This window comes from Salvia hispanica, chromosome 6 (assembly GCF_023119035.1).
Source record: "Salvia hispanica cultivar TCC Black 2014 chromosome 6, UniMelb_Shisp_WGS_1.0, whole genome shotgun sequence".
Classification (NCBI taxonomy): domain Eukaryota; kingdom Viridiplantae; phylum Streptophyta; class Magnoliopsida; order Lamiales; family Lamiaceae; genus Salvia; species Salvia hispanica.
In genome coordinates, this window is record NC_062970.1 from 37,764,506 (window position 1) to 37,778,172 (window position 13,667).

General features: G+C 37.2%; 2 protein-coding genes across 5 annotated transcripts; both read right to left on the bottom strand.

Moving 5' to 3' along the window:
- Positions 1-371: 371 nt before the first annotated feature.
- On the bottom strand, positions 372-3,365 carry LOC125195274. Its single transcript, XM_048093450.1, has 4 exons — positions 2,845-3,365; positions 2,325-2,541; positions 765-908; positions 372-605 (listed from the first exon to the last, which is right to left on the bottom strand). Exons 1-4 carry the CDS (start codon positions 3,363-3,365, stop codon positions 372-374), a joined length of 1,116 nt encoding a protein of 371 aa, XP_047949407.1.
- Positions 3,366-9,358: 5,993 nt separating this feature from the next.
- LOC125192154 (mechanosensitive ion channel protein 10-like) lies at positions 9,359-13,416 on the bottom strand. Of its 4 annotated transcripts, XM_048089632.1 has the most exons (8): positions 13,282-13,416; positions 12,857-13,052; positions 11,622-12,718; positions 11,417-11,537; positions 10,647-10,940; positions 10,344-10,546; positions 9,738-10,045; positions 9,359-9,625 (listed from the first exon to the last, which is right to left on the bottom strand). In XM_048089632.1, the coding sequence occupies exons 2-7, from the start codon at positions 13,040-13,042 to the stop codon at positions 9,784-9,786; spliced, it is 2,163 nt and encodes a 720-aa protein (XP_047945589.1). In that variant the 5' UTR covers positions 13,043-13,052; positions 13,282-13,416; the 3' UTR covers positions 9,359-9,625; positions 9,738-9,783. The 4 variants fall into 4 exon arrangements, with proteins under 4 accessions (XP_047945589.1, XP_047945587.1, XP_047945585.1 ...); XM_048089630.1 differs by having other exon boundaries at positions 9,756-10,045; positions 11,622-13,052; XM_048089628.1 differs by having other exon boundaries at positions 11,622-13,052.
- Positions 13,417-13,667: the final 251 nt, after the last annotated feature.

Sequence of the window (13,667 nt, forward strand, 5' to 3'; positions counted from 1 at the left end):
GCAACGATAAAATGAGCAAATTAATCATTGATATCCCCACCAAATAAAGTTTAAACCATGTCTCTTAAATAAAATTAGCAAATAACTGGAAATTAATACTACTATTTTTCTTGGATCGTAATCATAGTATACGAGGAATCAATTAGTGCACCTGGAATAATTAGGTACATAAAATAAAACCAAGTCCGACTTGCCGAATTAGGATTAAAATATTAATTTATGCTAAAAAACTCTTGTGAAAAAAAGCATGCAAGTTTATTAAGTATTAGTAAATTGAGACACACAAAATTAAAATACAAGGATAATGAGGGAAAAAACCAACTTGAGAAGAAGTTGATGAAAAAAACCCTCGAAATGCAGTGAATTGTCACTCAATTTGGTAAATCGAAATTGAGTGAGGGATCAGCGATAGGTCTAGTCTTTTGGATGACAAAGTTGAAGTTGTAACAGCTGACGCCAGTGTCAAGACCATCATCATAATCAAGCTCCGTGATTAGGCCGGTGGTGGAGCTCCGCTCCTGCTGCGTGTACGAGTAAGGCACATCGCCGACGCCACGCTCCTTGGCGGCACAGGAATCGTCCCCGTAGCCGTGACCGACATCGTCCTAGTCTTGCACTCGCCCCACTCGAACGTCGTATTCACCTGATACCCGATTTCAATGGTTGCTTCCGCGATCAAAGGCACGCCCGCCGTGATACTAGTCGTCACCCCCGCCGTCAGAGACAAGCTGCGGTTGAAGGTGTAACTGCTGGAGTCTTCGTACGTGATCGTTTGACAAGTTGGTGGCGGTGGTGGTCCCTGCCACGTAGGCCGTCTCCCCGTATATCCTGGCGTCCTCCATCCGATACCTCACGTTGTAAATTTTTCTGTCCGACACGAGTTCCACCTGATACGCCCGGATTTTGCACTGTTTTAAGGCCATTATTTGGTCCGTTTTTGTTATCAAAATCACTCTACATGTCCATTATTTGCATATTCTATACATTTTGGTATTTTGACGTGTTTTGTGAGAAATGTGCATATTTGAGCCGAAAAGGGGAGTAAAAACGCATAGTGCGGAAATCTGAGTCGAGACGGCGACCAGCCGACCGCCGCATGAAGTTGTACGGCGACCGCCCGGCCCCGGATCGAGCTATGTGGCGCGGCCCGCCTCGGAAATTTACGCTAGGAGAAGAGTCTCGCCGGCGACCGCCGGAGGACATGTGGCGGTCCGCCACCGAAGGGTCAGAGTCTCTGGACTCCAACGCGGCGACCGCGGCCAAGGTGCGGCGGCCCGCACGGAGAAAGGCGGCGAATCCGACCAGCCCTAGATTTGCTCCAAGATTTACCAAATTTTGAAGATCTTTTCCTTCTATGATGAGGAATAATCTCCCCCTATAAATAGGACCTCAAGCTTCATCAAAAAGAGTTTTCAGACAACAAGAACACATTCATAGAGAAAGAGAGTGACTACTTGCAACATTCATAGAGATCAAAAGCTAGAGTACTTCAATTGTGCAAGGAGTTGGAGAAGGATTTCAAGAACATCAAGAACGACAAGGATTCAACCTACGGGTTTTATTTGCTTTAGTTTTATGTTCAAATTGTTTTCCCTTCAATCTATGTTTTTAGTTTATTCAGTCATGTGTAACTAAACTCATAGGATTCTAGGGATGTGTTAGTAGCAACTTTAGTTATACAATTCCGTTTTCTATTTAATATCCGTTTTGTTTTTACTTTGTTTTTTCCCTAAGTTAATCATGATGCTTCATAATTGAGTGACACATTTATGTATGATTCAATACAACTTGCTTCATAACTGTGACAGAGTTCTAGCGAGTTAGATCCACTTAGTAGACACTACAGTTAGCTTCCTTTAAAACGGCACTGTTAATTGAGAGTGAGGACTTTTCAAGGGTCTTAGGAGCTTTTTGGAGTTACGTGTTAGGATTGACAACCCTAATGTTAGTAATCAACGTTTGTATCGCATGAGCATAAGCTAGGTGACTCGTCCTTTCAAAGTATTAACTGTGCTAGGGTATTGTAGTTTGGAATTTGTATAACCATAAAAGTGAAAGCACATCCCTGGAATTCCCCTTATCTCTATACTTTTCTCTCCGTGATTTGCTTGCATTTAGTTGTTTACTGTTTTTAATATTTACTGTTTTCAAAAGTTTCCAAAAATTCTTGTTTCTCCAGATAGTAATTGAGTTCTAGTAGAAGATAGACACTTTGTGTACATCTTCCCCGTGTTCGATACCCGGTACTAACCTTTTGCTATACTATACCTACTCTGTATACTTGCAGGTATTTATAGTGCAAATAAAAAGTGCATCACCACCACCCTGATCCTGGCATCGTTCACGATAGTGTCAGTCGCCGCGTTCAGGCACCGGTTTATGTTGCCCCAGGCATGGAGTTTGCAGAACTTGTTGTTCCCCACGCTGCGGAGGGTGATGGTGTTGTTGTCGATTTTTACTGGCCAGAAGAGAAGGTTTCTGTCGTCGATGGACGGGTTCAGGGTTGACGCCCATATCCAATCATTGTGGTACCGCCACCACCTTACATGAAATGTAGTGAAAAATGAGTTGAAAAAATTAGTGAAACGTGGGTCCTACTTTTATATATTAATTTTATAATAAAATGTGAGTATGAATGAGTTAGTGGAATATAGGGTCCACTACCAAAAATGGTAAAAAGTGAAATGGGACAACGACAAACTATGTGGGACAGACTGAAATGGAAAAATGAGACAAATTATGTAGGACAGAGGGAGTATTAATATTAACATTTTTTTGTTTTCAAAAAACTAGGATAACTTACCAGTTTAGTCATTTTGTATAGGTTTCGATGAAAAAGAATACCTGGTGAAATGTTGACAGTATATACGGACATGGCCGTCGGGCATGAGTTGGACCTGGTGGTTGGAAGAGCGTTCGTTGGGATCGTTGGATGAGAACTGCAGGAATTGGGCATTCTCCGCCCAGACTCCCCTGAGGTAGCTGTCGTTGAATCCCTGGAAGGCGACGTGGCTAGGAACATGAACCAACGAATCCCAATTCATAAATTTTAGGAGGCCAGCATAGCCTAGGGATACCCGTGACAATTGGAAGGCATTAGATAGTATGACCACGCGCCACCCGGTCTGAATGTGGGTGAGGTAGAAAGTGTCGGGCCCCGTCATGATCGCCTCAAACAAAGTACATGATCTGTCTGACATGTCTTCGTTAGGCTTGTTGGATTGAGCCACAATGGCGTCGTTGCCGGTATTCCTCTGCCAGTATCTATTGGTATTGCAGAAGCGTAGGTGAACGTAGGCGTTGTTGGTGGTGGTACGTTCAGCTTCGATCTTGATGAGTGTGCTGAACACGTTCTCGTTCCTCATAACCACGGTATTAGGGTTCGTTGCATCGCGCACTGCATAATTTCTGTGACAGCCCGCCCTCCTAGGGTACAATAAATGGGGCGACTGCTACCAAAAACTGAACTTAAAGGCAACAAAGTATAGGCTAGGGTTTCATTGAAGAAGTGTTGAACAAAGATTAAGAAGAAATAATCAGAACATTTAAAACAACAACTCAACCTAGAAGCTTGAATAAGAAAAAGAAAGGGGTATCATAAAAGACGTTCAAATTCTCAAGAGTACGACATACTGTTCAAGACAAAAATCACGAGAAAAAGGCTAAGGCCTCAAATCCGAAAAGAGAGTGCAAAAATATCCATAACAAATCCTAAAATGTATTAAAACTCAGCGGAAGACGACCAAGAGAAAGTGCAGCTATGTATGAAGACACGACTACACTTGAAGTTCATAATTTCCATCTTAATTAATTATCATGCTCAACACCCGCCACCGCTCGTCATCGTTCAACCTGCACATAAGGAAAACACATGCAGGGCTGAGTATTTTGAAATACTCAGTGAGCTCGTTGCCAAATCATTTTATCAAGTTATGCCACCCTTACCAAGTGAACTCGAGTTTTAAGCAATTGTAAGAGAAATATCACGAGTATCACAAAATATTTTCATAGACTGGCCAGTCAAATATCTCCCCATTTTCTCATCACTTTCCACATATCACAATCTCAATCTTTCCATAGTGCGACGAAAGCGTGGCCACGCTTTTCGCCCACGAGACCGGCCGACTAGCAAGGACGGCTCCCGATCCCCTCGTGTACACAGCCTGGCAGGGTTTGCGGCCCATACTCAGACCCGAATTTGTATAATCATATCCATAGCCCTATAGCCCAATGGAACGAACTCACAAACTAGGCATCAGGCACACAATATCACAATAAACGTATATAGGCATGGCATAACAGTTAAACCACCCTTATCTCTCCACTTTCATAATTTTTGCAGTATAAAGAAGGAGTTTAAGAATAAAGCCCACCTCGACTGCTTAGATTTCAAGTAGTTTCGCTTTTTCGTTATCTGGCTTCGCAATCGAGGTTTCACCTTTTAATCACATAGGCACATATCACAATCAGGTTCAACACAACTATTACTCATGCATGTCTCATTACTTTTCCCTTTTCCCATCGATTTATCTGAATCATTACTAATCAATCAAGATCACGTCTATCACACAAATTTCATTCACATCTCAGATTTAGATCAACATATGTAACCCTAGAATATTTAGTCATCAAACTCATACTACGCAAACACAACACACACACACACACGCACGCCACACACATACACACGCCACACACATATGTAGCATATTCCCATATCCCACCTTCACTCAACCAAGATGCATGAGGGTTCAAGAAGGCCGATTAATCGGTTGGAAAGAAGAAGAAGAAGAAGAAGAAGAAGAAGAAGAAGAAGAAGAAGAACTCATAGCAAAAATACATTTTTAGAGAAAAACGATCGGTAGAAACAAAGTAGAGACTTGGTTCTTCAAGAATCTTGGTGTTCAAACTCAAATTCTTCTCAAAGGATGACAAAATATTGGAGGATGGAAGAAGAAAATTTTGAGAGAGTGAGGGGAGGAGGGTTTCGAAAATTATGGGGGCTAGGGTTGGGGTTATCTCTTATTTATAGTGCTCAACAAGATCTTTAGGTAATTAGAATAGAATATTTGGTAAGATTTGTTCTCCACAATTAAATAAAACAATATTGTGGAGTAGGGAAGAAGAAATACCAAAAATAAGCCCTAAGGCACAAATGAGAGAATTTCAAAAATTAGGCTATTTATTTAGCCAAGATTTTGTCTTGAATATATTTCACGGAGTAGAATAAAATATTACGGAGCAAAATAAAAATAAAAATCCCCTCTTGGAAGAATGAAATAGGCGTGTTCTATGCCTTGTAAATAAGGAAGGGATTTTTTAATATCAACTAAAATAAGATAAGGCAAGATCTCTTAAGGTATGGAAAGATTTGGTAGAATATTTAAATTCTAGGTATGTAAGGAAATCAAGTAAGGAATCAATTAAACAAGAAAAATAATATTTCCTTCCCAACATAGGTGATTTTCGAAAATCGCCTAGGAAACAAGGGGCTCGATTTTTCTTCAATAAAAATAAGGAATAATTGGGTCTTGGATTTAATTTGAATAAATATCCCAAGAATTAAATTAAATCCGGAAAAATAGGAATCTCTTCAAAAATTCAAGGGGGTCGAAATTCTCATTTAGAAAAAGGAAGGTTTCTTTCTGGACCTCAGTTATGTTGTGATTTTCTTGAAATGGGAAGAGTGTATTTATAGATAGATTTTAAGTGTATAGCTAGTAGTGTTTCTTAAACTCAGTTATTTAATTAGCGGCTTGCCCCACCAATAAATATGTTTAACAAATGCTTCTAGGAGTATTAAATAATTTGGTACCTACGTACCTTATCTTGGGATCCAAATAATACCTCAATTAATTATTTGCTCCCTCCATTCACAAAGTGTGTGGTTAATAGTGTTTATCAAGCTCTTTGTTTAATTTGGGGCTGGCCCCACAAGGTAAAGTTAGTGTTAAACTTAATTATGTGTCTTGGCTTTTTCTTTTTCTTTGAGATAAAAGATTCCTTATGTATTTTCGGGCCAATTCAATCATAAGCAATAATTATATAATAGTCAGACACAATTAGGAATAGAGTGAGATGCTCTTTATCCAAGACTATTTTAGTATAGATTTTATATTATTGTTTGATTGCTAAGATAATTTACTAAAATATTTGGTTAATAAGATTAATAATAACAACTTTTGTTTCATTGCATATAATTTAAAATCAAATTATTTAAATGACTAACTAATAGTTTAATTAATTAAAAATTATTATTATTTAATCAAATTAGTTATAACTTGTGAAGCAATAGGTTTTAAACCACATTAATTAAGAGCAACAATACCCGTTAATTAATAAAAAAAGATCTACTGATCCAATTGAAAATTTACACTATTTGTTCCTCTATTTGAAAAAAATGTCACAATATATAATTGCAAGTTTCACTGTAACTCAATAGTCATTTCTCTCCATTGAGAGACAATATTCAATATAATGCCCACCTAGACATTTACATACGGATGCAAATATGATATTGATATATCACACGTATGCACATATGAAAAGCGAACGTAGAACAAGGATGAGACGGAGAGATTAAAAGAATCGGACGGGTCGGAGCAAAATAGGTACACTACAAAAAAATGCTACTAAAAATGATTGTTAATTAAAATGAATTGGATTAAAAATGATTAAAAAAAATGATGTCCCCACCAGATAAAGTTGTTAATTAAACAAATGACTATTAAATAAAATGAGCAAATCATTGGAAATTAGTACGGGGACTCAATTATTTTCCTTGGGTCGTAATCATATTACGAGGACTCAATTATTGCACAGGGGATAATTAGGTCACTAGAACCTAGTCCGACATGCCGAATTAGGGATATACTAATTGTAATCAACCTTAGATATCTTCCAAAATAGGAAAACATGCCCAATTAATGCAAGTGGAATTTTTCGAGTTGAATGTTGTAAACTCAATGATTGCCGGCCAAGTTCTAAACTTTCATTTGACATACATGATACATGCATGTGATCAACCTTAGACATCAAAGTGTTGGCATTTCTTTTTAGCATAAAATTAAGGAATAACCATTTTGTAAATTAAATAGAGTGGAAACAAAGTAGGAGAGCATAAAGTAAATATTAATATGATAAAAGAAATAAGACAAAGAATAAAATAAAACAAATAAAGCAAGATACATAACAAAATAAATAAAAATAAGTGTGTTTTATGCTAAAAAGGAAATGATCGAACTATAATACTCCGGCTCCGCACATACCAAAAAGAAATAGTACTATAATTCAACACTAATGGAATGAATGGATTATAATTTACTATCTAGTAGTATCTTCGTCCAACGATAGGAGCCACACTTTGTGTGAGCAAGAATTTTAAGAAAATACTGTACTATGTATAAAGAAATATGGATTGAATAAGTTAGTAGAATATGTGTCTCACTTATATATATTATTTTATAATAAAATTTGAGTGGAATAAGTTGGTGGAATATGGGGTCTTCTTACCGTTTATAGTAAAAGTAAAGTGCGACTCTTATTGTGTGATGATTCAAAATGACAAAATGTGACTATTATCAATTCCATTCATTTTTTTGGTTTTTTTTTGGATTGGATTAAAGAATTTCTTTTGAAGTATTTTTCAAAATTCAAATTTTCAATCCTGTTTGATTTTAAATATAAAACACAAAAAAAAAAAGAGTTTATTTACTTACAATTTTTGTATATTTTATTCGTTCAGACATGTGGATTGTGGGGTGGCTCTTTGTCGACTCCGCATAAATGACCTTTTAATACTAAAATAATGAAAATGTACCTATCATAACTATGTTGATTTCTTCAATTCTTTGCCGAAATCGGAGTGATTAGTAGTAGTATAATTTCGTTATTTTTGGACTTTCTAAAACACACGTTTCTTTGGATTAAAACGATAAAAGGTTGATGTGTTTTGTCTTGGTTCGGTGTTAGTTTATTGATGTGATGACTACCTACAGAATAAACGTGTAATGTATGGTTGTTAATAGTCTTGCAAAAGCTTAAAATCCCAATTCCAAAGGCCTCCCGTATTTCGGCATAATAGTATTACGAGGAGTGATCAATCAGGGTACGTAGTGATCCGCTAAATGGGAGGACCGTTAATCCACTGTCCTGCCAAAAACCCATAAAAAAAACATTTTAATTAACTATGCAAAAACATTTTAGTAACTCTGGAGTTTCTCAAATCTCTTGAAAACGGAAGTCTTTTCCTACCGAAATTTTGCTTGCATATGCGGAAGAAATGCCTATTTTTTTAAGAATAGCTTTTCGCAAATTGAAGAGCTTTGGTCTTTGGGTTTGGAATAAAGAAAGGATTTTTCCTTATTTATGTCTACGAATTTGCGAGCAATGAGAAACCTTGTTTCGTCGACAATTTGGTGCCCTGTGTGATTTTTGAGGTGATTTTGATGGACTGCCCTTGGAGCTTTCCAACTTGAAGGAGCTTCAAGTCTTGGCACAACATGCATTGCTGGCTGGGGCGCCATTTGCGTAGTTGGAAAGGAGAATTATGGAAATTAAATTTGGAGATTAACATTTCTTTTCCTATTTTAAGGGCAAAACTGGAAACTTCATTTTTGTCACACATACCATTTCTACAACCAAACATGAGACATCCCAATTTCATGCTATCCAATATGAGTATGAACCAAACGCCTAAACTATGGAAAAAATTCAATCACAAAATGCTTGAAAAACACATTTTCAAGGAACTCAAAGTTTGTGTCTTACACGGCTACCAAATATAGCCTAAAATGCATGAATAGTCTGTTTTCAAGTTTCAACACACATCACAATACTTCGTAGTATTAGGAACACCTTATTCTTGATGATGATATATGTAGAGATACTAATACCAGCACAAATAGAAAATTGGACGTTACACCACATAAGTTTGAAGTGTCGACCTAATATGATGAACATATTATAACGTGTTTTTTTTTCTCGAGTTTTGGGTTGGGGGTATTATTGATGAACTAGTATGATTATTTCTTTGCTAATCTAGTCTCGGACAATTCAATCGACGAACCTTACGCATATTATTTGATTGTACAAGTGTATGATCAACTCTAGTTTGTCGCAATCTTACACATTAATTCCTGTGCCCAAAAGAAATGGTACAAGTAGCTTAGAATGGAGGAGCTAACAAATTGACACATACTACTAAATTTACAAGTTTATCTAAATTGATTTATAAAAACAAGCCTCGAATAGTCTACTTCACTTCGATTGCAAATAGGATATGAGAGTCATAAACAAATGAATAAACAAAACGGCATAATGTTGAGTCATGCTTAACTTAAACAGTTAATCAAACCCATGCAATCAGAAATCTCTTGACAGTTTTATCAGTAAATTATCTAATCATGATAAAACAAGAAGTTCCAATTTAAGTATAACCCCACAAACTTCTAGAACTGTCCCAAGGACTAAGTGCTTCAAATATATTAAACCTTTTAGTTCTAAATTATATCATCCAAACCTTCACAACTAGCTAGCAAATATGGCAAAATTGTTGAGTCTTGCTCTCCTCGAATTCAATGTTGCTGTATGAACTTGAATCTTTCAGCAATCAGATCATCATAATCTGGTAAGAGCAGATCAGTCAATTCTTTCATCAGCATTTGTAGAACTGACTAAAAATCATAGTATGTCGTACGAAGTTATTATGCCAGTGTGCAAGGAAACAGATAACTTACTTGGAGTAGACACCTAACCTATTAGTTTCTCGGGTTAGAGGGAACCTCATTTGCTGGTTTCTGTCGATGTTCTTGAGTCATTAAGATGAACATCTTGAGGAAGGAGATCGTATCTGATATGCAGCTCTTCCAAAATCCTTTTCATTTCCAGAACCAGTTCAGTTCTGCGTCTGTTCCTCTCCGGAAAGTCTTGGAAGTTCATCGTGTGATTCATAAAGAGGGCCAACTTTATCTTGTTCACATTTTCAATCTCCTTGACGACGAGGTTGTGATTTGGATGCCAGTGCTTAGGATTTTTCTCCAAGTACCTGGAGTTTCAAAGTACAACAATAACAGTCTCAGTATTGGGTATATATATCTGACAAAATTTGCTGTAGACATAGTTATCTCTAAAATCTTCGGATCTCTCAAACAATTTGCAAGGATAAAGTGAAACAACTTGAGTAATTAATGATGAACTTGATTTATCTAGAACAGAAGCACCTAGAATGAGCATTCAAGTATGTAATTCAAGTCTTAACCAGATGCAGAGGTAAAATGTAGCACATAATTCTAGTAACTAAGTGTACCTTATTGACAATTTCTTAAACGTAAAACATAACTTACTTCTTGATTTTTTCTCTCAAAGAGCCTATTTTCTCCATTGGTGTCTTGAAATCAATGTTGAACTCGAACGCATCTCCCATATCTGGGCTTCTGTAGAAGTTGCTTATGGGTTTCATAGACAGAACAGAATTTGGGTAAAACACTTTCTCATTATCAGCCTTCAGAAAGACAGTTGTAAAGATATTCATCTCTTCCACAATCATCTGCAGTTTTCCCCAGATGGAAGAAGGTAAGACAGAAGAAGCCTGATTAATGAAATGAACTCAACACTAGCAGAGCACAAGCAAATTTCAGAAAAGTCACCTGAACACCATCAACAACACAGCGATCACCAACATCAAAGGGATGCATCACAAATACGAAAATAATAGCTTCAAAGATAGTCTTGCAAGTATTTCCAAACATAAAAACAGCCACGACAAGCTGAGATGACATAACAACAAGCACTTTGGTGGTCGCTATTCCCGTTAAGAGAAGCCAAATAACCACAATGACAATCACCAAAAGTGCTGTAATAAGCTTGTTCAGTTGCTTTACAGCAGTTTTTGTGTCTGTAAGAGCATGGGCAAGCGCTCTGCGATCTTTGTAAACTTTCACCTGCATAAATATGAAAAGTGGATTAGCACAGTTTTTTGTGTCTTGTCATATCCAGTTAAAACACATCAGTTCAGATTGACATCTATGAACGACTTGGAAAAGAAGTCCATTATACTAAAGGCAGAGCCATATGATAAGTTAGGGGGCTTCCCCACCAGACCACCCACCCACCAAATATAAACACCATATACTGTCATTATGTATATGTATAAGCATGGGAAGTGTGTTGAGTTATACAGAAACAAAAATTTCCTATGGAGGCATCAATACGTTAAATAAAATCCCCTATCCTCATTAGTAGTATCTTGCAAGCATAATTATGCTGTTCACACATTTTGGTTTGCAATGAACGTTTACCTCTGAATTCAATTTTGTTTTAGTAGGTTACTGATTATGCTAATGCAGCACTTTATTAAACTTAATGCATGACTATCACTAAAAGAAAGGAATTCAATGACTGAGAAAATGGTATGTACCACCCATTCGGTCAAAGCTTTTCTGTCAATCTTCCCGGTCTCACCCACATCAATCATTGGAAATACAATGTCAACCTCTTCCTTGATCATGAATCTCCTCATATCATATTCGTCAATGTACCTGCACAAGGAAAATTTTAATGAAAAAATGAAGATAGATAGACACTGATGGCACAAGCACAACTCTAATATATGATTTTCTTACGTGCAACCATGTTGAGCAACATTTCTGAAAATGTGATATGCAGCAGCAATTGCCTCCTCCTCGTTTGTTATTTCCTTGTCAGTTTGTTCATTACCCCCATTGTAGACACTTTCATCAAGAGCATTAGAAAGTGTGGTGAGCCCTGATTTAGATATAACATCAACTAACATCTTCATGGTCCAGGCAGAGACCTTTTCTTGCCTCATCTGATGCAGCTTATTAATATCAATCACCTCTTTCTCCTTCTTTTCTCTGCCATCCTTATCCTTCTTTGTGACACTTAATTGACTTACATTACTGCTTGCTCTTCCCAACATTTGTTCCGCCTCCATGATTGGCTTGCCAGAGAGTGAAAATAGTATGTATTGATGAAATATTGATTCCTGAATCCTATCGAAGAATGTGTTCACATGGAACGAAGATGCCAAAATCTTTAACAACAAGTTCTTCAATAGCCACAAGAACGAACCAACAAGCATCGAAGCAATAGTTCGAGTTATAATATCTAAAATTTTGGTGGTAGCACGTGATGACTTATCCACCCCTTCCCGGAACAGCAATACCCAAGTGATAAGCACTAAAGCAATCCAGATGCAAACTTGAACTATCTTCTTCAGGCCAAAAACAAAATACAATACCTTCTTTTTCAGTAAATAATTTAGCTCAATCAGCAAAACAACAAAATTAATCAGCCATTCAGTAACCAAGGAGCCACTAAAGGTTACCAAAACAAGGGCAAACCACTTCCAAAGACATAATCCCCATAGCATTATCTTTTGCAGCCTAGGAACTGTCAAACTCGCAACCAAACAGCCAAGAATACAAAGAAATATCAACCATTCCACCAAAACTTTGGCTCTCACTTTTTTATGCTTCAGCTTCTTCCTACTGCTAACCTTCATATATATTTCCTCATCCTCATCCAGTCCCCTAAAAGAATTCGCAAAAGGGGTCTTCGGAGTTACTGGCACAGTCCTTTCCTTTATGCTAGCACTACCAATGTCCGGCTTCCCATGATTAAATGAAGCACCCCGACTAGGCACTTCAGCTGCTTCAGGCCAATTCTCACCAATCACCTTACCCTCAATTAACACAGACTGCTCACCAAATCGAGTTTTCGTCTTAGAATAAAGCGACCTGGCTAAAGATTTTCGCCTAGTAATACCCTCACCTGTGGGGATCTTGGGAGGCTTAATAGCACTAATCCTCACAGGTTCAGTTGCGGTGAAACTCACCCGGGGCGACATTTGACCATTAAGTCCCAAATCATTCGATTCTCTAAGAGGTGATGCCCCTGAAAAGTTAGGCTGTGTATCCTTTGCATCTTCAGGAACATTAATTATCACATCGTCCGTTCTATTCTGATTCAAAATCATGCCATTTTCTCCGGTACCTTTTCGAGCTCCATCATTTCCATCCATGGCTCATAACCTGACAAAATCGAACACAATAACTACTAAATCATACACATCTTCATTCACCGCATTAAATCAGAAAACAAATAGGGGAAAACATACAACATAGCAGAATGAGAATACAGACAAATAAGCAACTTTTTACCCTATTTTCTTCGCTAGCGAATTCAAGCTATACTAATCAACGAGAAACCCTACACCTAAGCTACTAATTATAAAAATTTTAAAAACCTCACTTATTTTACCTTTGCTTTACACACAGAGTAACAGGAAGCTTTTACCGGAGATTTTTTTTTGCGGCGGCAGCTCTTCACTTTTGCGGGGGAGGGAGAGAGAGATCAGCAATAAAAGCACACAGAGTGAGTACAGCCGTACAGGTATGTGTGTGAAACAGAGAGAGGGAAAAGGTTTGAATATCGATTTCTGTGTTTGACTTCCAAATATTATTCCATCGGAGTATATTTTAATATTCTCGTTATTTATGTTATTTATTTATTGCAATGATCTTAATCTTCAAAATATTTAATTCGACACGGATTAAAATATTTTATTGTAGGCACTAAATGACCTCCTATCACAAATTCACAATCAAAGCCCATAATAACCTTATTTAATGATAATTTTCACATGG